The sequence below is a fragment of the Mytilinidion resinicola genome, assembly GCF_010093595.1.
Source record: "Mytilinidion resinicola strain CBS 304.34 unplaced genomic scaffold BDZ99scaffold_34, whole genome shotgun sequence".
NCBI classification, from domain to species: domain Eukaryota; kingdom Fungi; phylum Ascomycota; class Dothideomycetes; order Mytilinidiales; family Mytilinidiaceae; genus Mytilinidion; species Mytilinidion resinicola.
In genome coordinates, this window is record NW_022985470.1 from 373724 (window position 1) to 398877 (window position 25154).

The following is a 25154-nucleotide window of genomic DNA, read 5'->3' on the forward strand; positions in this document are numbered from 1 at the left end:
TTGCGATTCACCACAGAAATTTGGTCTGTAGGTGTATAAGTATCAAGGTGAGGGCGAGCTTTCTCCCTCTTTTCATCATAAACCACCAACTACTCCATCCACAACCCACATCCCCACCACAACCTCAAAATCGTTCAACTTGTTAGCTTTCCATTCTCCAGCACCAAAAATGCTTCAAAGCATCTTCCGGAGCTCTCGCAGCCCAACGCCAACTCCTGATTCGGCCGCATTGCGGGTACTTCATACCACAGAGTTATTTGGGCTCATCGCGTCGAACCTCGACGCCCCGGACTTGATTCGCTGCAGCGAAGTTTACAAGCAATAGAATGGCGTTGTCAACACCTCCCCAACTTTAAAGCACCGGATGTGGAAAGACCAGCTCGAGCGTCTGAGGGCCACCCATGAGTCTCAAGGTCGACATGTGAATCCGATTGTCGAGCACTTCTTCTCCATATGCGGGCTGAATATCCACCGAATCTATGGTCTCGGCCGAACCTACTGGGACTGCAACCACGAGGGACATGGCATGATGGTGCTCTACTTTGCTCATGAGCCTGGAAACCCCATTCAGTCGGGTGGTTTCGAACACAAGGATGCTTCCTGCCGGAACATGTTCCTAACGATCCGTTCTGATAATAAGCTTCACATCTCCGTCCAATATCCAAGGCGGCAGATGACCTGGGGCACCTCTACGATCCAGAACGCTAACGGGATCCGAATTGGTGATTTCCTCGACGCATTTCGTGATATTAAGGAGCTTGGGCAGCGATTGAAACGGATTGAGAAGTGTGAGAATCCAGTAGGATGCGAGGGCTGGATCGTTTTGATTTGGAAGTTTGCTCTCTTTTCGGCTGCATTATGGGCGCAAGGCTTCTATGAGCCAATCTCCACTGTCACCACATTCCGGAGTTACTGCCTTCACCTAAAGGGTATCATTTCCGATGTGAGGTTGAGCTACGAGACAGAGTGCCAAGGCGCTCTTTTGAAGTTGTGCTTGATTCTACTTATCGTTATTCCTGGCGTCAAGGGGGTGGAGGGTTGGGCACGTTGGAGGATAGACAGACTGTCTACGGGTCCTACGAGGATTGTGGCTACAAACCCATGAGCGGACGACGGAGCGAGTAATCTTTCTTCAAATATTGCTGGCAACTCATCTCTAAGCTTACTTTTCTCTGTATTTTTTAGTTCTTCGCCCGTCTCTTCACTTACAGCGGATCGATTCAGGAGAAGTAATCACAACTTGACGTCTACCGGAAGCTACGTGTGGTGAGAGGCCTTCGGGTTTAGTCAGTAGATAATGATAATGTTCAATGGTTCCGAATTGGGTCTTTTAGACTATTTCAGTGAATGCATCCGTTTTTTGGGATCGTAGCAAACTGGCCTAGTCCGAATTCCACAGTAGAGGGATGAGGTTTGCGTATACTAGTCTGTGACAATTTGGAGGTTTGAAAGTATTGTATAAGTCTTGACTCAATCTACAGTGGCCGATTTCAAAGCTAGAGACCCTGCTGGGCAGCCTGGACTACCCCAGAAGTGACAAGGAGTGAGTGTAATCTTTACCCTAGTAACATATGTCGCCGAGAGAAGATGCTGCAAAGATTGCTGCCTAGGAGATTCTGGTGTAAGTCAACTAGAAGTGAATGTCAACGAACTCGAAGATCATCGCTAAGTCGAGTCTACACATTCATTTTTATCTCAATGCGTACTTATATCGCACATATGCAACGCAATTCCTCTGTTCTTATTGTCCTTTCCACACCAAGAGTCACCATGGGTTCCACCACCAACCATTTTGAAACTGCAACACTCAGGTTGAAATTGATGTGAACTCTGATTTCTATGGGTGTCTAGCTCGTTGTTTATATACTAGGGGAAGGAGGGGGGCCAGCCCCGGGGGCATAACGTGGTATCTCTTCCTGACGCGTTACTTGATTCATCCTGTTTCCTGATACAGTACTGATACCGTGCTGCAGCACTGCTGTTGCACTACCTGTTACTTCCTCCTGTATCAGCATGCTATCCTGATACGTTACTGCATATGAGTTGCTGACCCTAGGTTGTAGTGCTGCAACCCGAGTCCACCTGTTGACGAACCAGTTTGAGCCAACAATGTCACCAGAATCAACGGAGCCGGAGACGCAAGTAGGCGAAAAGCTTACGAAAGCCCAATGCATGGCCTTCGACGCTTTGGCCCAACGGCTCACGTCACTTCAAGAGACAGTGGCAGGACTTCTGAAAATGACCTCACAATGTACTCGATCCACCCTCTCGGTAAATGTTGGCCAGCTCTCAGTGCATTCGGTACGCTACACGAGGTACGAAATGCCAATGCTCATAGATACCTCGTCGCACGTCGCCACTTTTACTTTTCAGGAGAAGAACTGTTCAAAGTGGTTAAAGAACTCCCTTCTTGGCGCACGGAGCTCGAGAGTATGGTACAGGTCTTCGAGAGCTATCTACCAGAACTTGAGGCTAACGTTAACATGACCGTCCCTAATGGGGTACGCATAGGGTACGGACCGTCTGCAACCTGGCCACAGAGCGTGACAGTAACAGACACGAAGACCAATTGGGGTGAACAACTGGCGGAAACAGAGACGCAAGGCCTAGAACATCAGGAGGAAGCAACCGACGAGCAGGCCCAAACTTCCGACAATCACGCCGGCCGGGGAGTACACGTCGTCGAGCAAAAAAGAGAAGAAGCTGAAGAAGGACACGAAGCGGCAGAAGAGGCACCAGGGCCTGGTTGGAAGGACCGGCTCTTTGCGCTCGCTATGACGAGACCTTGGTTTCAGCGACAAGCCGTGTCTCTGTGCGACTTTCTTTGGGCTCATCTGCGCCATTTGTACGAAGAAGGAGGCAACGACGGGTACAGCGAGGCTGTTTGAGGGAGTCAAAGAGAAATTGTAGACGCGGATTGTATGTTCTTTTCAGTTCTTTGTCACTCTTTGTAGCTTGTAGACACGAACAAGGCTTTTTTTAAAAACCACTTTAGCTTCTCTGAATGCCATTTGTGCGTGCTTACTCTGAGACTGACATACAAAACGTCTTAATGAGAACATGCATATCTGCTAATAACATCCCCATTTCCATACAAGACGTGATGAGATTCATTCTTTACCACCCCGTACAGCATCGAATGACTGCACGATATGGTGTGATTGGCACGTGGGTTCTGCTTTCCAGGTAAGCTCCTCACGTCTGTCTGCCGGCTTGTGCGTCACACAGTAGCTCCTCACCTGTTTGTCCCTCCGCGCGCTTGTCAGCGGCCCAACGGCAGGTAACAGCGCAACCAGCTATATAAGCTCGCTTGCCCCCGTCTTGCTTCTCTCTTCGTCGCTCTCACAACACACCACACCTTACCCCCTGGCACAACCAAGGCCATGGCCATTGCACCGGAAAGCGACAGAGCGGGCGGAGGACCGTCAACATCCGCTCAGGACAAGAAACATGCGCCTTTCGGGGCAAGCACAAGGGGAGAGTCTCCGCAGGATTTCTCACGACTCGCCGCCGGCTGAGGTACTCCCACTTACCCCCCAGATTCAAACGCGATGTAACGTTTTCGACCCTTCAAATCGCAGGCCTATCAAATCATACCATTTGGCTCCTACATGCCGCCGTTTGAAGTCCTCCCGCATACGATTATCCTCTCAGGCGTGATGTAAATTTCCTGGCCTCGCACGTCACACGAGAGCTCATTGGTTAGCTCTTGGAGCCTACTCGCCAGCGTCAGAGGTCCCCCAACACCCGAATTGGTTCCCGGTCTTGATGTCAAATGCCCAACGGCCTAAATCTCACGCACGATAATTTGCAGATTTTTCACCGACCATGTTGCTGTTTGGGGTCCTCCAGAAGTCCATCGAAGTCCCGCTCAAATGTCAAATACTTGACCTCATGAATCTCACGCACTGTAATTCACAGCCTTCATCACTTCAACTTCTTCTTAGGTATTGCTGGGGACCTTCAGCGCACTCTCGAAAACCACGATGCAAAGCCAAGTCCTCGAGGCTCCAGTCCGCATCCGACAATTGAAGGCTTTTGACGGGTCCACACTACTGTCAGAAGGCCTTTAGCGTGCTTGCCGAATCACGATGCGATGTCAAGTTCTCTGCCTTACAAGTTGCATGCAAGTCTGATACCGCCTTTGGCAATTTCATCGTACGATTGGAAGACTCCCAGCATGCTTTCAAAAGGCAGAAGACGTTATTGGATTAAGTCGGTCACTGTTTAGAGGCCTTCAGTTCACGATCAAAACCCAGGAAGAGACGAGAAGAATGGTTCTGCGAAGATGACCTCCGATCCCATCTACTCTCTCAGCCAACGAAGAAGCAAAACGTGTAGGGGCGGAAGAACCCTACAAGCAGCTCAATATGAATGAGCCACCCCTGAGCTGGCGATCGCGGGCCTTCAACATTGCCGTTAGGATCCCTTGGGCCCGGCGAAGGGATCCCTTAGGCCCGATGAAGGTTCGTCGATGTTGCCAGATTTCGAAATAATTAGTAATTCAAGCAACGTCAAACTTCCAGGAGTCTAGACGGACAGAGTAAAAATATCTACCGGCGAGAAGTCTTTAGAAACTAGTGAATCCGTACTACGGACAAATAGATTGCTCCACGGTTGTATGAAAGTATGCTTCTCAGCTTCCATTGGAGTTTTGAAAACATTGTTCACGCCGGGAAAGTGAATTGTGTCTGTAGAGTACCAACACTCACAATGCAGTCACATTCGCCTATATATTCAATATTCACAATGTAGCCACATTTGGATATATATTCAACTTCTTGTGGGTACTTCGAAGAACCGTTCATCTTTCTCAGTCACCTTAAAGCCCTTCTGCGCCCGGCGACCCAACGTAACAACATTCCCACAAATCACACACCTTCATCGTCCGCTGACATAACTATGGAGACTACGATCTCTTTGCCTTCGCCTGCTCGTCTGCCTAAGACGTGTAGATATTGGCCTGGGTATGAAGATGCAACTCCAGCAGTTACCGTCGCAGACTCGGTCGACGAGAACGAGGAAGCTGAGCGAATAGCGGAAAACTCACCACCTTCTCAAACAGAGGCAGAGACCACTGAACGAACCGACAACACAATTCTAGGCGCTGTTCGAATCCCACAAAGTAAGGCACCAGATCATTTCGATTCAAACGCCGAAATTATCGCCTGTATCAGAGCCGAAGTACGCGACTCTGGAGACTTCAAGACAAGGATGAAGCATTTCGGTAGCAGGCTCAATATTGGGTTATACCAAGCCCGTTGTGCTCTTTTCCTAGTCACGTCTATCCTCGAAATCATTGCGAAGTACGGTCTCAATGAAAACCAGTTTTTAAAGGCCGCAATAACTCCACCAGGTACAAAGGACATTGAGGGCCTAACGTTGACTTATGACCAAAGGATTGCACTCGATGCTGTCGTTCAGCGCTTCACTTCCTTATCTGAACTTATGCCTATCTCGCGCTTCTTCGAGTTAATTACGCACCACAGGAAAGACATCTGGCCAGTCATCTATAACATGGGCAGGTGGCAAACGTACGATTTGTTTGGCCAGCGATGCATCAATGCCCACGAATATTTGAATGGAGTGGATCATCCAGAGGGTTTTGTCGGCTCGATCTTTTACCACATGAGTGTGTTTCCGCGACTAGAGGTCGAATTACGCAGCCTTATAGAGGTCATGGAGGACTTTATCCCCGATGTGGAGGACGTATGGGAATTCAACTTCATACAGCCCAACCAAGAGTCAAGAATTGGCTGGGTGGTGGAAGCGTACGGCCAAAAGATGATACCTCGAAACCGCACCCCCCCTTTCTCGCCGTCATCTACCCAAACAAATAGCGGTGGAGAAGGGGATGCTGACAAGTATCGAGACCTTGAGGCTCTACTTCAGCTCGAGCCACCTCAGGCCGATGCCGATCCTGAATACGACGACACATACAAGAGCTCAGAGGATGCCCTTTGGGCCGCCGAATGCGAAGCTCGTCAACAGGTCAGTGAACCACCTCAAGTAGGATGGGCCATGCGGTTGTTTGCCACTGCGATGCAAGCTTCTTGGGCGAGAAAACAGCTTGGCAAACTATGCAGATTGCTGGATCAGTGGTATGATGAGCATCCGGAATGGTATTGCCAGTACTCGGAGGAGCCCGAGGAGCCTGAGGACCTCATTGAGTACAGTAATCAGGTGTAAGCCTGGAGCCGATGCTGAATCTGGGACTGAAATGAATTCTGTTGGTTCGATTTGAGGGAATATATCGAATTCGAGAAACACAGATAACCTCCAAACGTATCTCTACTCTATCACGTCCATAAAACATCTATCTATTTTTTCTATCCACTCTTTCGATTTCTTGCCTTTTGTGATTGACATGCTTGCGAACTCTGAACGCGTCTCCGCCTCGCATTATAGCCTCCGTGTACCTATTATTTTATGTTTCTAGACTAGAGTATAAAGTTTATCAGCAATACAAATAAACGGTTTTGTAGCGATCTAACGGTAACACTCTCCCACGGAGTTTTGCATCGCTATGGCTAATGTTCTAGCTCTTCAACGAACCATTTAGGCTTGCTCAATGAGTGAATCATAGAAGTCCAGCTGCAATCCTAAAGCAGCTATCGCAATTCACTCAGGCTTGTTTACGTATTCCAGCTGCCGTGAAATTCACTCCCGGGATGCTGCGGTTTTTTTTCTCGGCATTTAAATTGCTTCGAAGAACTTCCCCTATTCCCTCACGGTGCATTCAACCAACTTTCTTCTCAACAACACCACCAAAAGGGGCCCCCACCACAATGGAGAGCACATGGAATTTGTCTACCCCAATCGATTCGGTTCTCTTTAGCAACCACATGCTGATTCCTATGGGACCAATCAGAGATAGTCCAATTGAGGTTGCGGACACCAAGACACAACCATCATGCGATGAGACTCCTCTTCCAGAGAGCTTAGCCAAATCAACACTCCCTCAACGCCAAGTCCCATCGAGCCATGAACTCGAGACTTCCGAAAACTTGGAAGTTGACGAGATGCAAAACGAGGCACCAGACAGGTTGCAAAACGAACCTCGAAACAAATTGCGAGAGGATCCGCAAGACGAGCCACAAACCGACGCTTCTAAGAACAACCAAGGTCTTCGAACCGCTGCTGGAGAACTCCCTCTCAAGTCAGTCGCCGAGATCATTGCCAAGATCAGAACCCCAATAGGAAGTAACACCTTCCAAGGTAGGCTGAGGAACCAGTTCGGACCCAACCTCCACAGCATTATCTACGCCCTGCGCTCGGCTCTCTTCCTAGTGCGATCCTCGCTCGAGATCATCAAGCATGGCCTCAACAAGGACCACCTATTGACAGCTACGATCCTTACTCGTGAGGGCGACACGATGACCGACAATCAACACATCGCACTAGACTGCGTTGTTCGGCGTATGACCTCGCTGTCTGAGATTGGGCGAGATGTCCTTGGCAAGAGCATATGGGCCCACCTACTGGATGTTACCCATTACGCAGGTTCGTTCTGGCCAACCCTATACGGGAATTTGGCAAGATTGCACTACCAGCGTTGCACCAACGCGCATGAGTACTTGGCTGGGGACAAGCATCCGGCGGACTTCATCAGAAGCTATGGGGCCGTCTCGATAACTACCCGTTGTTGGAGGCTGAGCTAGAGAACGCCGTCGAGGTACTGGAAGACTTTATTCCGGATCTTCAGGCCCTGTGGGAGGCAGATGGTTGGCTACTCGGTGAAGCGGGCAACCGGTCGTTCTTCATAAAGCCTCCAGAGCCCACGCCCCCAACACCGCCTGAATCGGATTATGATTGGGAGGTAGTGGTTCCGCGGGAGCCTGCTGCGGCGTCTGAGCATGATTCCATGGAGCAAGATTCTGTGGAGCACGATGCTCCGGAGCTGATTCCATACCCTCCACCCAGCTGGCGACGGCGCGTGTTCGACTTCGTGATGAGGAGCGGGTGGATCCGTCGGAGGGTCGAAAAGCTCATGTGGTTTCTCTATGAGTGGATCTATGAGAATGGTGAGCTAGATCAGGTTTAGTAGGGTACAGAGAATTACAGGGACGAAGTTTAAAGGGCTTGCTACTAGGGAACTAGACTCACGGCGTGGGTAGAAGGCAGAGTACGTCTAACAGGATCAGCAGTGGCTGAGATTGATGACCTACGCGAAGTCAAGCGGTCGAAGATTAATATTGGTAGGCTAGCGGAAGGTCAGCTCTGAATAACCTGGATCTAGAGCCCCTACGAATCAAACCAGAAGCCCCTATTTTCTACGCATAATACTAACTATAACCATGTAATCACGTGAACCAAACCTGACCCTTATGTGCCAAGCCACAAAACCAGCCGCTTGACTTCCCTCCACACGTGACCTGCACCCCTTTCCCTGCTCCCCGCTCTCCCTTTCCTCCCCTATAAAACCCCACCCCCCCAAACCTAAAAACTCTCAGACAGGCGATCCGGAGTTGACTTTCAGACCCTCTGCTCCCCCCTGCCCCATGGGAGACGGAGACGAGAGGAGGTTTGATACATCAAGCAACAGCGATCCTGGTGCTTGCGATGGATCAAAATCCTGCGATTCTTCGTCCAATGGAGATCTGTGGACGAAGAAAACCGATCAAGAAACCTTTCGATGGAGTGGGCGGAGGAGTAAAACCAACTTCGTCAGCTTCCTACGGGGCGGGTGGTTGGGAGTAAAAACAGACAGAGCGACGATGAATGGAGCGGGTGGAGGAGTAAAACCGAGCAAGGAATCCCCCGATGGAGTGGGTGGTTGGGCGTTGGGAAGGGGGTAAATGGGGGCGGTGATGAAGAGCGGGATCTGTTAGACGTGGTGACTGAATTTATTACTTCATGGAATGGCGATTGCGTTTACGCACTAACAATAACTAGCAGTCACTGGTATTTCAGATACTAGAGAGGTATACGACTCTACACTGATGCAGTAAATCACCACTAGAAACTACCAATGAACCGTCAGAGGCTCCTCCACCACCGACTCCACACATCCGCTAGCTCGCCCTCAATTTTGAAAACTATACGGCTTTCTATCGTATGACATGTTATCTCGATTTTCAACCATCGCAAAGTGCCAGGTCGAGTTTTTAAACAGCTTCACAATCCCAACTATCCACTGTGGAGGAAAAGACGGACGCGATGGTGTCATATAGTTTACTTAGGATTGGGGAGCGTGAGAGGCACGTGAGAGATGCTGCACGTGTTGTGAGGTGCGTATGTAATGCTTTTTAGGGCGTTTCCGGGGTTTATGTCTTAGCCCTTGGTTGGGTACCGCCGGCTTCATGTTAGTCTGTCACGCTATCAAGACTAGCGGCGAGTTGTCTAGTGTACCTCCAACATACTCGTCGCACGGATCAGCTAAGGCATCCCCGTATGCAAGACTCTCCAACTTCAGAAGACTACGGGTCGTGGGAACACGCAACTCGATATGTGAAGGAATAATATATATACATAGAATCCCGAAAATAACTTCAGCCACTTTTATAACCAACAATTAATTCTTTCCACCTCCTGCGCATTCTGTCCACCTCTCCACTCTATTCCTTCCCAACCCCCCCCCCCCCTCGCTCATCCTCCGTCCCCCCTGTCCCATCCCCTACTCACTCCCCACTCGTAAAAATCTTATTCACACAACACACCAAATCTACCCGTCGTTATCAAATCAGCAATAGCCCCCTACACCACAAGTCAAAAAATTAGCAAAACATCCACGTACATTCCGTTCCAGTCTTCCCCCTGCAGCTCCCCGGCGCACTCGTGGGTTGCGGGCCTCCAGCGAACGCCGTCACAGTGACGGTCACAGTAGCAGCGGGGGCGGGGCAGCTCGCGCCCGCAGCAGGGACAGTCGCGGCTGCGGATAAGGCTGGGAGGGGTGAGGGGGTTAGATGGGGTGGTGGACTCGATTGGGGGACGAGGAGGGGAGATTTGGTGCAGGGGATGGATGAGGCGGGGATGGGGGGAGTTAAGGGAGCGGAGGGGGATGGGATACAAGGGGTTTTTGAGGGGGAGCTTTCCTCGGGGACAGAGGAGGGTTTGGGAATACATGATGTCTTGAAAGTGGAAGGGGGAGTAGTGGGTTTAGTGCAGGGTGTTTTGGAAGAGAGGGGTGGGCCTGCTGCTGCGCTGCTGCTTCCGCCACCACTTTGTGCGCTACTGGACCCCGCGACGCCGCTGCTCGGGCTTGGGGGGCTGGGAGGGGAGGATTCAGACGTACCAGCCGGAGGGGCGGGCGCGGAGGTCGCCGTGATCAGTGTCGAGGGCGCCGATTGGGCGGGCGACGCGGTGGGCGTGACAGCTGCGGACGAGGCGGCTGGCGTGGCGGTTGCGACGCAGGCGCACACGGCGCTGGCGGAGGCTTGCACGCTCAGTGCGCTCGCGATGCCGCAACCGCTGATGACGCAGGCCTGGGCGGAGGCTTGGAGCTGCGCGCTGCTCACGCACTGGCATTTGAAGTTGTCTGCGCCGCAGCCGATGGCGGAGCCGGCGGAGAGGAGGCAGGTTTGCTGGGGTTGGGGGTGTTAGTGACGGTTGGCGAGGAGGGAGTGGTGAGAGGGAGGGCTTCGTACACCGCAGGCTGGGATGTTGGCGGCCACGGAGGCACACTGTGCTTGTGCCGCAGCTGAGGAGGCGAAGGCCAAGGCGAGGGCTGCAATAATGGTGAAAGACTTCATGTTGAGAATTTGATTGCTGCGAGATTGAAGGCAAGCTGGAAACGTAGAGAGAAAGTGCTGGCTGCTTGTTCCTTCGTTGCGGCCATCTCAACTCCTTATATACCCGTTCGTGAGCCTATCCTCCTTTTCTCATGCCTCGGCCAATATTGGGCCCCAAGAGTTCCGATTCGCCATTCAGTCAAGAAAGGAGTCCTTCTGCGCTGTGCCGCAGTGATACGGTTTCTTTCGGTTGCACAAAACGACCGAAAGGCCTCCAAGGCCCAGTGATATTCAATCACATGGAAACTAATACGGTGCACTTATGAACTCACGTAATAAGAACGTCTCACAAGCCAATTGAAAGAGGAACGTTGACGCAGGCCTAGCCCAGAGGAATCGAGTGATGTAAGTCTAAAGCAAGTAGATTCTTTGGACACGAGGAAGAATATAGATTGCATAACCTAAAAGAGTAATGCCCAGCCTCAACCTGGATGGTTCTCCGTACCCCAGAATATTCCCCGGACGGAACGGCTGCGGGGAATGCTTGTCGCCAGGAACGGGGCACGGACGGCGTAGACCCTGGCTCGCCGCGGCTCGAGGGAATAGTGTAGACTCTATCATGTGAAACAATCAACCATGAGAGATGCCCGCAGGTATGGTTGTTCACATGCAAGCTTCGGGAAACTTCAGATTCTCCATCTCGGTACACCATTGGAGTGGCTGACAGAGGTCGAAACAGGCGTCGAAGACTCATCCTTCATACTATTTCTGGCTTTGAACTCCGTAAAAAATACGATAGGGTTCTGTGGACTTCGGTTTATCGCGAAGAGGCGTCATTTAGAGTGAACAGTTGGTCCTTGAGATCAATCGCAGCGTTAGAGTAAAGATGCATTATTAGCGGGAGGCACGGCTCGGCGTAAGGTCGCCTGCTATGGCACCGTCGATAGCGTGGCTAGGAGTAGTGGTACGACAAGGAGACTAAATGCCGAGAGACAAAATGAGGAGGTGGTACCAGTCGACTAGGTCAGCCCTTGGGCAACGGTAGTTGCTGGTTGCAAGGGCATCGCTGAATCGACGGAGAGTAGAACGAACGAGCTCGAAAATGAAGTCGCAACTCTAGGGAAGTGGACAGCCTCTCTAATTATTATATAGAATAAGATGTCGACATTTCGGACGCATATGATGATAGCGTACGAGCTCGGGGAGTGGGCGAGATGGATATGAGCGTGACGGTTCCAAAGGTTGCGGTTAATAAAGGGGGAGTGGGGCTACGACGCTAATACTAAGCGGACTGCTGTCACGTGCATTAACCGTTAAATATGTCATCTAGATGTTCGAGTGCGTATGAATGGATTTTTTCAAGTGTATCATCCCATATTTCGGTAGATTTCAACTGCATGCTCAGTAGGAAACATAATAATCACAGTCTATCGCTTAGAACATCAGACAAACCCTCGCAAATACTACCCCATACGAAAACTCGCAAACTGTCAACCGCCACACTCCCCATCCTCCTCTTCCTCAATCTCCTCCACCTCCACATCCCCCTCCACAGCTTCCACAACCCCCAGCCGCGTCCCCATGTCCACCGCAAGCGCTCGCACAAGCTGGCCCAGCATCACCGGCACAGCTCCCAAGACTAATTGTGCCTCCACAAGTCCCCGCCACGCATCCACCCCCGCCCCCGGGCCTATTCTCCGCCTGCGTCGGGTCCGTACAATAGGCGCCTTCGCCGACCGTAGGATCTGCGACATACGGGCCATAGTACTCAACATACATCGGCATGCCGTACGGCGAATAGACATACTCGCCCTCATCCCTGTTCGGCGGCTCCGTCCCCTTCTTCTGCGCAGCCTTGCACACTTTGGCGTAGCCCTTGTCGTTGTCGTGTAACAGCTTTGGCCGCTGCTCGAAGCCGTCGGCGGACCATTTGATAGCGTTGTGCGTCGAGATATGCGGCCCGTTGACGACATCGGTAGGCTGGCGCGTGCGGTAGATGCCGACCTCCCACAGTCTCGCTCTAGCGAGAGGGTTCAGCTTTGACACGATGGAGAGGCGTTGGGATTCGCGGGTGGACTCGCAGTACCAGCACGAGCACTCGGAGTACGGCTTCCCGTATTTCCTTTCGTACGCGTTGCAGGTCCATTTGAAGAAGGTGGAGAGATCGCCTTCAGGGATCTTGTCGTCGTGGTTGACGAATTTCTTGGTCTCGTAGACGGTGTAGATGTAGTAGGTTCTCGGATTGAGCTGGTGTGTATGCCAGGCTAAGTCGACGTCGAGGGTGGGCACGGCTGTCCTTTTGGGGTTGTCTTTGATGAGGCCGATGAAGCGGTGGTATTTGAGAATTGAGCGGTCCATGGTTGCGATTATGGCGGGGGAGTGGTACCAGTCGATTTTGTACATCTTTTGTACGAATGTGCCTTGGCGGATGACGGCGCCGATAAGATCAATGCCAAATCGCGAAGAGTTGTCCCAGTACTGCGCCATCATCCGCCGGATTGCATTCTTCGATTTCTTGGAGATGAAGTCGGGCTTGCTTTGGTCTGCGTTCACAACGCTTATTTCCGAGGAGTTGGCCATGATAGATTCGATGCGGGACTTGACATTCTCCATTGTGAGCTCTGGGTCTGCTTTGAACGAGAATCGGAAATCGGGCAGCTGCTCCACTATGCGATTCGGGAAGAAGAGGTCGTGGTTACCCAGTTTCTTCTTTTCTTCGACTAGTTCTGGTGTCCCGTCCAAGCCAAGGATCGTACCTGGCATAGGCCGTTTCTGCGATAGCAGGGCATTGCAGTCATCTATAAATTTTGCGACGCGTAGCTTTTCGTGCGTCACGGTCAAGTGACATGAATGACAAGTTTCGGAGAACCCGTTACCTGCAAAACCTGAGTCATGGCTCATGAAGGTCTTGAAAGACTGATCATTTAGAAGTAATTCCGCGGGAGGCTGCGTCCATGGCACGTGGAGTGTCGTAGAACAATTGGGGCAAGCAATCTCTTTTTCGTTCGGACCGTCGATGTTGTCCCAGGTGATCCCAGTATCTTTCTCGAAGTTGATCTTCTGAATTGCTGGCACAGTAAAGACAAACGTGTCTCCGTTGATTCGTTTGTGAACTTGTTCCCAAGGGAACGGGGTTGTGTAGAGGTCTTGTCTCGATAGACGCATGCAGTCCTCGAGGTACACTCTTGGATTTAACATGTACGCATGCCAGACCATTAGGATGTCTGCATCAATCGTTAGCTTTATCGTCAGGAGCCTTCAAGAAGAAAACGTACCGAGTGGGGGTAGCTTTTCTCCGATCCCTAGTGGCTGTCTAGAGACCGGAAATGTGCGTGGATTCTGAGTAGACGGAGAGGTTTCGACTACGAATTCGAAATCTGTAGTTTTCAAGGTAGGTTTCCCGTGTGGTTCGCTCGTGTCATACTCGCCGGCATTCTTCTCGCCTGAAGTCTTTGGTAGCGAACCCCACCATTTCTCGAACCGATCGGCTGCTCTTGTAACGTAGATGGCCCATCGTTTTTCTTTCAACCATTCGGCATTACGAGTGCGATCAGGCCCATCTGTCGCACCGGGGTCATTGATACCAAAGACACCTTCGAAGTTGCCAACTTCGTACCTCAGTCGATGGAATGCATTTAGAAGCCTTAAATGTGCTACGCACTCGGATGAAGTCGGAATCCCTAGAGGACTGAGGGTAAAGTCGAGGGTTTCAAATTGAAAATCGGAAGATCCGGTAGTGTCAGAATATGCCGGCGGATCTGCTGGAGGCGGCGGCGGCGGCGGCGGCGACGGCTCGGTTCGCGATCCTGACTTCGACGAGGTTTCCGAGCCAATCGAAAGACTCTTCAAGTGGGAAGAACTCATGTTTGCGATGGAGAGGAAGATGAATATTGCGATATTTCGAAGTCGCGAAGTCGTTGATATACTCAATCTAAGGGAGTAATGGCGGCCTGCTCACGCCGTCAGGCTGCGCCGATAATGATGGATTGGGAGACTGCGCCACCCTCATCTCCCTTACACCTGCATACCGATGGCCCTATCTGGGATAAAGCCTCGCCAGTTAGGCTGTTTGTGGCTAGTATGTGTGGCTAGGTAGGCAAGCTTCTGGCGAACGAAAACAAGCTCTTGGAGCACGAGCGTGTGTCCAGCCACTCATCTGCGACATGGGTGCATATCACTTGCGATTGTCTGACTCCAGATCCGCAGCGTTGACACGTCGAGGACATTTGTAGAGGACCTAAAGGCGCCATCAACAGTGTCAGTCTCAATCCCCGAGATTGCGGGCATTGTTACTCGTATTGCCGCCGTGGCCCCCCAAAAAGAGAGACTCAGCCAGCATCGTTCCTAAATCATCTCAAATACCTGCAAAGAACGGCTGGAGATCTTCAAGACACCAACAACATGGCAGCGTGAGTAGCATAATTAGTTGATATAGAGTATATAAGTAAAAGATGTATTTGCAAGAGAAGCTAGGAGATTGACGATATTTGTACCGATATTCTATTTTACAAAAGACAAAGGCGATGTCCTTCAGCCCTCGTGTAAGCTCGCACTCACTCCAGGCAAAATCATGGAACAACTGCGGCCAGTGAGTTGTTACAGAAGGAAGGGTGATTGATGCTGAGCGGGAAGGTGAATGAGGCTGAAGCTGAAGAAAGTCGGGAGGTCTGACGCTAGACTGGATGAGTCTGCAAGCGGTGGCAGAATCGATGTCGTAGCGACGACAAAACACCATGAGCCGCATCGCGGGGTCTCTCCCCACTCTCCGAACGGCCACCTTCGGCTTTTGCAAGATCGGTCGGCTTATTGTGTAGACAACCACGGCTTTTTCTACTGCATTAATTCTATCTCTAATAAGCCTATTCAGACTTCAAGAGTGGTGAAACGCGTCGGAGTAGCTATTTCGACCGACGTCAGCCTAAGGCCTTCTTAATAGTCACTCTCATGATCATCACTCGTAGTTAAACTATTGCTCTCTCCTTCTCATAGCTTTACGCGTCCCTACTCATACAGCACTTACTCTAGCATCATGGGTTCGGCCTCAGTACCGGAGCGGGGAATCCGCATAGCGATCGATGCAAGTACAACGCCACAGCCTTCTTGATGTAGCTAACATTATACAGAGGGGTGGAACCTTTACCGATTGCGTAGGGAACCCCGGAACCGGGAAGATGGAAGATGATATCGTCATCAAGCTCCTCTCAGTAGATCCCTCCAACTACGACGACGCTCCCCTCGAAGGCATCCGACGCCTCCTCTCCAAGTTCACGGGCAAAGACATACCCCGTGGCGAGCCATTGGATACTTCTAAGATCGAGAGCATACGAATGGGAACAACCGTGGCCACCAATGCGTTGCTGGAACGGAAGGGCGAGGATATTGCGCTGGTAGTCACAAATGGCTTCAAGGATTGCTTAGCAATTGGGAACCAGTCCCGGCCAAATATCTTCGCGTTGAATATCCAGAAGCCTGAGGTGCTGTATAAAAAGGTTGTGGAAATTGACGAGCGAGTCACGTTGGAGGACTACGCGGAAGATCCGGAAAGAAACGAGACGAGAGCAGAGCCAATTGAGAAGGCTGGACGGGACGCCGACCTGGTACGAGGAATGTCCGGCGAAGCTGTGCGGATACTACAACGGCCACAAGAGGAGACGATCCGGAAACAATTGCAAGAGGTCTACGATTCCGGCTTGAAGAGCATCGCTGTATGTTTAATGCATGGCTACACGTTCCCGAATCATGAAGCTCTCATAGGAAAGGTTGCCAAGGAGATTGGTTTCGAGCATGTTAGCTTATCACACGAATTGATGCCGATGATTAAGTTGGTACCTCGGACTACATCCGCTTGCGCCGATGCCTACCTTACTCCAGCTATCAAGAAGTACATCTCAGGATTTGAGGCTGGGTTCGAAGGTGGACTAGGTTCTGAGAGCGTGAAGCACGAAAAGGGTTCGAAGGCAGCCAGATGTGAATTCATGCAATCCGATGGCGGCTTGGTCGATGTCAAAAGCTTTTCCGGTCTACGTGCGATTCTTTCCGGACCTGCTGGCGGAGTCGTTGGATATGCACTCACGTCATACGATCCAGAAACCAAGATTCCAGTCATTGGATTTGACATGGGAGGTACGAGCACAGACGTCAGTAGGTACGGCTCCGGAAGGTATGATCACGTGTTCGAGACAACCACTGCCGGGGTAACCATCCAGTCTCCGCAGCTCGATATCAATACCGTGGCTGCGGGAGGAGGGTCGAGACTCTTTTGGAGGAACGGACTATTCGTCGTGGGTCCCGAATCAGCTAGTGCCCATCCTGGACCAGCTTGCTACCGAAAAGGTGGCCCTCTGACAATTACTGATGCTAACCTCTTCCTCGGGCGCCTTCTCCCAGATTTCTTCCCAAAGATCTTTGGCAAGAACGAGAATGAAGGACTTGATGCTGAGGCGAGCGAGAAACTGTTCAAAGAGCTGGCAGCTGATATCAATAAAGAGGTTTCTGGAGGAAACAAGGATAAAGAGATGTCCCTCGATGAAGTAGCCTATGGATTTATCAAAATTGCGAATGAGACCATGACTCGACCTATTCGATCATTGACGGAAGCCAGAGGCCACGATACCTCAAAGCATAGACTCGCTACCTTCGGAGGCGCCGGAGGCCAGCACGCAGTTGCAATTGCCGAAGCTCTCGGCATATCTCAGATCCTGATCCACAGGTACTCATCGGTTCTCTCAGCCTACGGAATGGCCTTGGCAGATGTCGTGGATGAACGTCAGGAACCGGAATCGAAGGTCTGGTCGGATGATAAAGACGTTCGTGAATATCTCCAGAAGAAGATGACAGATCTGAAGGCGAAGTCCACAGCCACGTTGAATGATCAAGGATTTGAGGGCGCCAACATTCAATTCGAGGAATATCTTAATGTACGATATCGAGGAACTGAGTCGGCATTGATGATAATCAAGCCAACGAAAGAGGAGGCGGAGAAGGAATTTGGTGGCGATGAATGGGCATTTGGGAAGGCTTTCGTCAAACAGCATGAACAAGAATTTGGCTTCACGCTACCAGATCGGGATATCATTATTGATGATGTCCGAGCTCGTGGTATCGGAATGACCTTTGAGGGTCTGGAGAAAACGGTCGATCAACAGCTCAAAGAAATTAAGCTGAAGGACCTGCACAAAGGCGAAAAACAATACTCTACCAGCCAGGTATATTTCGAAGGCGGTCGCCAAGAAACACCTATATACAAGCTCGAGGACATCGCGGTCGGCGACCGGATCAAAGGTCCTGCAATAATTGCCGATGGCACTCAGACTATCGTTGTAACCCCCGGCGCATCCGCACTACTGATCAATACACACGTCGTCATCAACCTCGGCGAAAGTGATGGACAGGACAAGAAAGTGGACACGAAAGAGGTGGATCCGATCATGCTGAGTATCTTTGCTCATCGATTCATGGCAATTGCGGAACAGATGGGACGCGCATTACAGAAGACTAGCGTGAGCACGAACGTGAAAGAGCGGCTCGATTACTCTTGCGCCCTCTTCGACTATGAAGGCGGTCTTGTTGCCAATGGTGAGTATCAAGCCGATGATACTGTCGCAATGCTAACCTCTAGAAGCTCCGCATTTACCCGTTCATCTTGGTAGCATGTCAACATGCGTCAAGAAACAAGCCGAGATCTGGAAAGGGAAACTCAAGCGCGGAGATGTCATCGTATCCAACCATCCCATGTTCGGAGGCACCCACCTCCCGGATATCACGGTGATCACCCCAGCCTTCTCCGGCGACAAAATTATCTTCTATGTCGCATCACGTGCCCATCACGCGGATATCGGTGGTATCCTACCCGGCTCCATGCCTCCACACTCGCGCGAACTCTTCCAAGAAGGTGCAGCCATCAAGTCCGAAAAGCTCGTCTCGGAGGGCCATTTCAACGAGGAGCGGATAATAGAGCTGCTTCACAAGGAACCCGCGCAGTATCCCGGATGCAGTGGGACGAGATGCTTGGCAGACAACATCAATGACCTGAAAGCTCAAATCGCAGCTAATCAAAAGGGTATTAACCTCATCAGTACTTTGATAGAAGACTACGGAGAAGACGTCGTGCAGTTCTACATGACAAACATCCAAGACAACGCCGAACTAAGCGTACGAAACCTGTTGAAGGGAGTCAGCAAGCGCTTCGAAGGCCAGGACCTATCCGCAATCGACTTCATGGACGATGGATCCCCCATAAAGCTCAAGATCACTATCGATGCCGAGAAGGGCGAAGCGGTATTCGACTTCGAGGGAACTGGGCCTGAAGTATACGGTAAGCACAACCTCCCACCTTACTCTACAGCCATATCACTAACATCCCCTAGGCAACATCAACGCCCCAGAAGCCGTAACCTACTCCGCAATAATCTACTGCCTCCGCTGCCTCATCTCAGAAGACATCCCCCTGAACCAAGGCTGCCTAAAGCCTATCCACGTCAAGATCCCCCAGAAATCCTTCCTCTCGCCCTCCGCCAACGCCGCTGTGGTCGGCGGAAACGTGCTGACCGTATGCTATCCCCCCTCTCTCTTCCATCCTCCCTCATTTATAAACCCCAAACTAACGCCGTTCTTCCCGCACAGTCCCAACGCGTCACCGACGTCGTCCTGCACGCCTTCCGCGCCTGCGCCGCCTCGCAGGGTGACTGCAACAATCTGACCTTCGGCTTCGGCGGCTCCTCTACCTCGACCTCGGGCCAGAAAACCGAAACTAAGGGCTTCGGCTACTACGAGACCATCGCGGGCGGCTCTGGCGCCGGGCCGACGTGGAATGGCACCTCAGGCGTACACACTCACATGACGAATACGCGGATCACCGACGCCGAGGTATTCGAACGCCGCTACCCCGTTATCCTACGCGAGTTCGGGCTGCGGGAGGGCAGTGCGGGCAGGGGGATGCATAGGGGCGGAGAGGGGGTGGTGCGGGATATCGAGTTTAGGATTCCGGTGCAGGTGAGCATTTTGAGCGAGAGGAGGTGTTTTAGGCCGTATGGGCTGGAGGGCGGGGAGGATGCGGGGGTGGGGGTTAATGTCTGGGTGCGGGAGGTGGAGAAGAAGGAGGGAGCGGAGGGGGAGGGGGAGGGGGAGGGGAAGGAGTATAGGTTTATTAGCCTGGGCGGGAAGAATACGGCGAGTATGAGGCCGGGTGAGCGGATTATTGTGAATACGCCCGGCGGCGGGGGGTGGGGGAGGGAGGGGGAGGGGAGCAAGGTGGTCAGGCAGAGGGATCCGATGGAGGGGTGGCGGAAGGGGAGTTTGGCGGAGAGGCAGAGTGTGGCGGAGGCGTCGGCGTAGGGGGATGATGGATGCGAGAAAGGGATGCCATATGTTAACAATCACGTGTTCACTCTTCTACGCACGCTACTTAACGGTCCACGTGCCCCTCACGCCCCATAACCCTCTCACGCCTATAAAAAACCCCGCCCCTTTACCTACTCCCGCTTCTACTCAGCAGGAGGATTGTCAAGATTGAGAGTGCTGAATTTCTCAGTCAAAAAGCGTATGTGGGGCGTGTGAAACGTCTCCCCATGCATGCTACGATGGGCTGGGTGTTTAACAACCTGGTGAACTTCGAGGCATGGTGTGCAGAAACCGTTTCTGATATGGAATACATGAGCAACAGTGGCTGTTCGCAAGGCCCATGGGTGCAAAACTTAGAAATGTTGTACTCCATGGTGCAAACCGAGCAGAGAAACGCGATGATGGGTAGTGGGAAGTGGGTATGTGTGAGGATTGGTGATGGGGAGTATCCAGGTGGTTTAGTGATGGTTTCCGTGTTGGATTGGTGCTGGGGATTGGTACTAGGAGATTATGACGTAACGTGTATTGATTGTAGATGCTAAAGAGTGTATTTAAGTGATAGAGGAGATTATCATCAGCGCAATCTAGTAGGTTCCACTCGCTCCATGGCTTCATGACGTCGATCGTTTGATGTCCACACAGCCTCCGCTACTCTATTGGTCGTGTTTCTATGGAGTTTGCACCCAAGGAGGACCTGCACCTGCTCCATTATAGATGAGGATGTTGAATGTTGAACACCCTCTCGCCCACCGCCTGCTCATCAGGGTACTCCTGAGTCGTTTTGCAGTCCCAGATGCAACCACCACCCCACCATAAATTGGTGGGGTCGGTCGGTTTTAGTCGAGGACCACACCGACAGTCCACCCATTCAGCCTTTGCCATGCACGGTTTCCATCACGATCACCCACGCTAGCCCACCATCAGAAGAATACCTGGAGGTTTTTGCTAGATGATTTCGAATCACCAGCGGATTCCCCTCCGTCAACCCATGAAGGAGAAAACTAGATTCTGGAGAGAGTGGCATTTATAGGAGAATGGATAAAGGAACAAGAAAATGGATGAGTCAGCAGATCTTGACCGGTCACGGGTTGGTTGCGCGGGAGAGCACGAGTAGCGACGTGACCAGCACAGCGACCCAGACGGTACGATGGGCGAAAGGGGTATCCAAGGCCGCGCTAAAAGACTTACGCTCTTGCTCTTGCTTGGCGCTCTTACTCGATCTTGGTGGATCGCGTTTGCTCCCAGGGTAGTGCGGTAATGGACCGTCTTTAGGTGGACAACCGTGAGCCTGAATGCCTATTTTAGTATCGTGTACAATCTTTGTGTGGGTCAATTCTTGAACACACGCAATGCCAAGAACGCAAGGATGTGAGTTAAGGGCATGATGGGAAGCTGCCAGCAATATGCAAAGAGAGTTGATATTACCAGATGATTTGCGCATGCATCACCTTGCTGCCATACAAAGTTAGAGTATCCGTCCTCTAGTCGGTAGATGCAGGAGTATCAGGTGTAACCAACATCAACGCTGTTTGAATTCGAGGGCTTGGATGGAAAGGGCCTGCTGCCGCTTGAAAAGGGTCTGCTGCCGCTTGGAAAGGGTCTGCTGCCGCTTGGAAGGGGCGTGCTGCCAGACCCGAACATTATCTCACGCCTGAAGGAATAGCCATCGTGTTTAGACGGACGACCTATTGCCTGAGTTCTAACTTAGTGTCCTCTCGGACTTAGTCTGATTGCGAAGGCAATTACCAGGCATGCGCCACATTCATCACCATTCCGCCATACGAAATTAGGACAGTTGAATTCGAGACGGTTGATGCAAGCGTATTCGTTTTATCCACCGTCACCGCCACTCTTGGTAGGATGAGGCCTGCCATCAGGCCCTAATATTATCTCGCGCCTGAAGGGAGGACCCTCGGGTCTTTGCGGGGCGACTCTTCGAATTTAGTGCCTCTTTTGGTTATACTCTGACGAAAGCATTTACCAAGCATGATCCGCATGCATCACCATTCCGCCATACGAAGTTAGAATATTGGTAGTCGTTTCGATAGATGCAACAATATTGGTTGTAGCCACCTGCAGGCGTACTCATTGTGGTGTGCTTATAGGAACTTGAAGAATGAATACAGATGCGATTTTTACGTTGAAATTCAGCTATTAAGGGCTTTGACAGGCAGACTGTGCAAGTGTTGATGATATTTAGCTGATGGATGATAGAGACAACGTTCGGACCGCTGGAGAGGGGAAAAGATATCGCACGTGATCGACTTCGTCGGGCCGACCCGGTCCCCCGACCCCACTTCCACCTCATCCTTCACGAGCTAGCACAACACACGCCAATATCAACTACGTGAGTCCTCCCATTGCCTTTCCCAGCAATATTAATACTGACAGGATGACTGACAGCCCAAAGAAAAATGTACTGGTCATTGGCGGCGGCGCAGTGGGTGCCATTGCAGCCCTCAATCTTGAGCAAGGCGGCCTCGCTGCTGTCACCGTCGTGCTACGGTCAAACTACCACGTCGTGAACGAGTTTGGGTATGATATCGAGTCATGTGACCATGGTGTGCTAAAGGGATGGAAGCCGACTCATGGTATTCCCATCCTCTTCACGCTTTCTACGAGTCAATGCTTACTGGACTCAACTAGTCCGCGCTGAAGTCCCTGACATCACCAAAGAGTCCCTCAAACCCTACGACTATATTATTTGCACGACCAAAAACATCCCCGACATCCCTCCTTCCCTCTCCTCCCTCCTTTCGCCAGCCCTGCCCTACGAAAATACCACCGCCGTCCTCGTTCTCATTCAAAACGGCCTCAACATCGAAAAACCCCTTCAAGACGCCTTTCCCACCACGCCCATCCTGTCAGGGGTCAGCCTTATCGGCTCCGCCGAGATACGCCCCGGAAAGATTATCCAAGATGACCACGACCGCCTCCTCGTCGGCCCTTTCCAGAACCGCTCACTGGCTTCCGTCTTACAGATCGAGGCGAGTCTGGATTTCGTGAAGATATATAAAGCGGGCGGAAAAACGAACTGTACCTATTCGCCGGACGTAGAGCATGACCGGTGGCGGAAGCTGGTGTATAATGCGTGCTTGAACCCCATCTGTGCGATCACGGGGCTCGATACGGGGAGGATCCGGTTGGCGGATGGGGGCATTGAGGGGCTGGTGAGACCGGCCATGGAGGAGATTGTAGCCGCAGCGAAGCAGAAGGGGGTGTTGTTGGCGCCGGATGTGGTTGATGTGATGATTGGAATTGATCCGCTGGAGATTTATTTGAGTCCGAGTATGTTGGCTGATGTGAGGAAGGTGACTGCTGATATATTGGTCTCTACTGGGAGTCAGAGAGCTAACATTATGTTAACAGAACAATTTTATTGAGTTTGAGAATTTACTCGGCGAACCGCTGCGCGAGGGAAAGGCGCTGGGTGTGCCGATGCCGACGCTCGAGGTGCTGTACAACATCTGCAAAACGATACAATGGCGAACGAAGGAAGCTAGGAACATGGTGGAGATCCCACCGAAAAAGAGCGTGGTGAAGAGTTGAATGGCTTAGGATGCGGTAAGTTGGCTGTATATGAATCTTTATCGCAACGATATCACTTTATCTATAGTAATCAACTATCGGAGGCCTACCTATGACCGCGAACCTGCTAATTATACACGTCCGATCTACAGTAGCTTAGATTTGACACCAGGGACAAAGTATATGCAGACAGTCAGCGCTGTTCTGATGGATTCAACCAAAGCGCAAAGCCAGAGTTCTTGCGTCTAATTCGCAGGATTCTGAAAATAGCTAAGGAGATTGTGTTCGCCACAACGGTATTGTCTACATTGTCTTTCTTTGTGGTAAGCCTCATGAAAGCCTTGGAGGCGTACAGGCTTTGTCCTTTTGTCCCGATAGTCCCTAATCTTGACCCATAGCCATTAAATTTGCGTCAACCTTTGTTTCATTATGTAGTGAACAAAGCATTTCCATTTCAAGTATTTTGATATCCCTTGTATTCCCACTTTCTACTTCTCTTTGCCATCCTTGAGAACCTCAAATACTACCCTTCCTACACGACTTGGCCGTCATCGATTCTCGTTGCAGCGGACAAGCTAGCCTTCGGCACCATAATAGAAGAAACCCCTCCCAATCTCAGACCCCTTTTCATTCTTTTTGCTTTTATCAAGATGCCTGAGCTTAGGCCCCTCCATAGAGGTATCGACCCAAGGCGTGGTGTTATTAGAAACACTAATCCAGCTTACTCGACTCTCGAATACCAGCGGGCGCCCGCTGTACGACAGCTAGCACCTATCGCAGGCGCGCCAGCCGTGGCTCCACAATGCAACGACAACCCTACCTGCAGCGGCCCAAACGGAGGCACTTGCTCCAATCATGTATCAGTGTGCCCCGGAGATACTGACAGGCCGGGCCGACCCCTTTTCCGCTGTCACCAAAGAGACGAAAACCGCAACCCACGGGGGTTGTATCCAACATACCCTATGCACACAGTCTGCGAGGACTGCCAACAACACGGACGTCGAGCGCGAGAAGACGAAATCTCCGACCTCGCACTCTATAGAGTCCCCGCAGCCATTGACGTATGGAACAATCCACAAGGCATCCAATACAACCCAAACGGCCGCCGCGGGCTTCTATGCAGAGACTGCACCATGCGCGAAATCGGCTACTACAACGCGCGCATTCAAAACGTCGACCCCGCCACGGGTATCACCATCGAGCTCCCAGTCGGGGCCCCGGGTGACAACAGGCCCTTCAACAGCTACCCGCACGCCATCCCGTTCGGCGACCCGGCCAGGATCCCTATCCCAGCGGCCTTTGGCGCGCGGCGCCGACGCCCGCTGAGCGCGCCATGATCCAGCGCGAGTACATCGTGCAGGACTTCTGCCGATGCCTCCCGGAGCTCTTCCCCCGCAACCCGCGCATCTGCCACGGCCTCCGCAACGCGCGGTATGAGCGGCAAGAGCTCAACGCCGACTGGATGAGGCAGGTTTGCGAGGAAGTGGCCGTGCGCGGGACCGTGCTCGGGCGCGCGTCCACGAAACTAAGGAATAAGCGCCGCAGGGCGTTCAAGATATTCGCGTGTCCGTGCGGAAAGGACGTCGAGTGGCCGCCGGCGACGGAGGGCCCGCTTCT

General features: G+C 51.7%; 9 protein-coding genes across 9 annotated transcripts; 7 read left to right on the forward strand and 2 right to left on the reverse strand.

Moving 5' to 3' along the window:
• Positions 1-169: 169 nt before the first annotated feature.
• Positions 170-1105, forward strand: BDZ99DRAFT_483190 (uncharacterized protein; the record flags this gene model as incomplete). Its single annotated transcript, XM_033722558.1, has 2 exons — positions 170-235; positions 326-1105. The coding sequence occupies 2 exons, from the start codon at positions 170-172 to the stop codon at positions 1103-1105; spliced, it is 846 nt and encodes a 281-aa protein (XP_033569142.1).
• A 1144-nt stretch (positions 1106-2249) lies between these two features.
• Positions 2250-2888, forward strand: BDZ99DRAFT_527843 (uncharacterized protein; the record flags this gene model as incomplete). The annotated part of the gene is made up of 1 exon (XM_033726297.1): positions 2250-2888. The coding sequence occupies one exon, from the start codon at positions 2250-2252 to the stop codon at positions 2886-2888; it is 639 nt and encodes a 212-aa protein (XP_033569143.1).
• Positions 2889-4902: 2014 nt separating this feature from the next.
• BDZ99DRAFT_527844 (uncharacterized protein) lies at positions 4903-6189 on the forward strand (the record flags this gene model as incomplete). Its single annotated transcript, XM_033726298.1, has 1 exon — positions 4903-6189. One exon carries the CDS (start codon positions 4903-4905, stop codon positions 6187-6189), a length of 1287 nt encoding a protein of 428 aa, XP_033569144.1.
• Positions 6190-6788: 599 nt separating this feature from the next.
• Positions 6789-8044, forward strand: BDZ99DRAFT_527845 (uncharacterized protein; the record flags this gene model as incomplete). The annotated part of the gene is made up of 2 exons (XM_033726299.1): positions 6789-7503; positions 7575-8044. 2 exons carry the CDS (start codon positions 6789-6791, stop codon positions 8042-8044), a joined length of 1185 nt encoding a protein of 394 aa, XP_033569145.1.
• Positions 8045-9613: 1569 nt separating this feature from the next.
• Positions 9614-10871, reverse strand: BDZ99DRAFT_210737 (uncharacterized protein). The gene is made up of 3 exons (XM_033713335.1): positions 10587-10871; positions 10235-10523; positions 9614-9696 (listed from the first exon to the last, which is right to left on the reverse strand). The coding sequence occupies exons 1-3, from the start codon at positions 10689-10691 to the stop codon at positions 9683-9685; spliced, it is 408 nt and encodes a 135-aa protein (XP_033569146.1). The 5' UTR covers positions 10692-10871; the 3' UTR covers positions 9614-9682.
• A 1320-nt stretch (positions 10872-12191) lies between these two features.
• BDZ99DRAFT_512635 (uncharacterized protein) lies at positions 12192-14534 on the reverse strand (the record flags this gene model as incomplete). Its single annotated transcript, XM_033724646.1, has 2 exons — positions 12192-13894; positions 13946-14534. 2 exons carry the CDS (start codon positions 14532-14534, stop codon positions 12192-12194), a joined length of 2292 nt encoding a protein of 763 aa, XP_033569147.1.
• Positions 14535-15464: 930 nt separating this feature from the next.
• Positions 15465-20003, forward strand: BDZ99DRAFT_577132 (uncharacterized protein; the record flags this gene model as incomplete). The annotated part of the gene is made up of 5 exons (XM_033728656.1): positions 15465-15747; positions 15794-18245; positions 18292-18984; positions 19037-19218; positions 19293-20003. The coding sequence occupies exons 1-5, from the start codon at positions 15700-15702 to the stop codon at positions 20001-20003; spliced, it is 4086 nt and encodes a 1361-aa protein (XP_033569148.1). The 5' UTR covers positions 15465-15699.
• Positions 20004-22378: 2375 nt separating this feature from the next.
• On the forward strand, positions 22379-23996 carry BDZ99DRAFT_504167 (2-dehydropantoate 2-reductase). Its single transcript, XM_033724024.1, has 3 exons — positions 22379-22600; positions 22656-23320; positions 23379-23996. Exons 1-3 carry the CDS (start codon positions 22402-22404, stop codon positions 23556-23558), a joined length of 1044 nt encoding a protein of 347 aa, XP_033569149.1. The 5' UTR covers positions 22379-22401; the 3' UTR covers positions 23559-23996.
• BDZ99DRAFT_210833 (uncharacterized protein) lies at positions 23825-24968 on the forward strand. The gene has a single exon (XM_033713336.1). It carries the CDS (start codon positions 24188-24190, stop codon positions 24872-24874), a length of 687 nt encoding a protein of 228 aa, XP_033569150.1. The 5' UTR covers positions 23825-24187; the 3' UTR covers positions 24875-24968.
• The last annotated feature ends 186 nt before the right edge of the window (positions 24969-25154 follow it).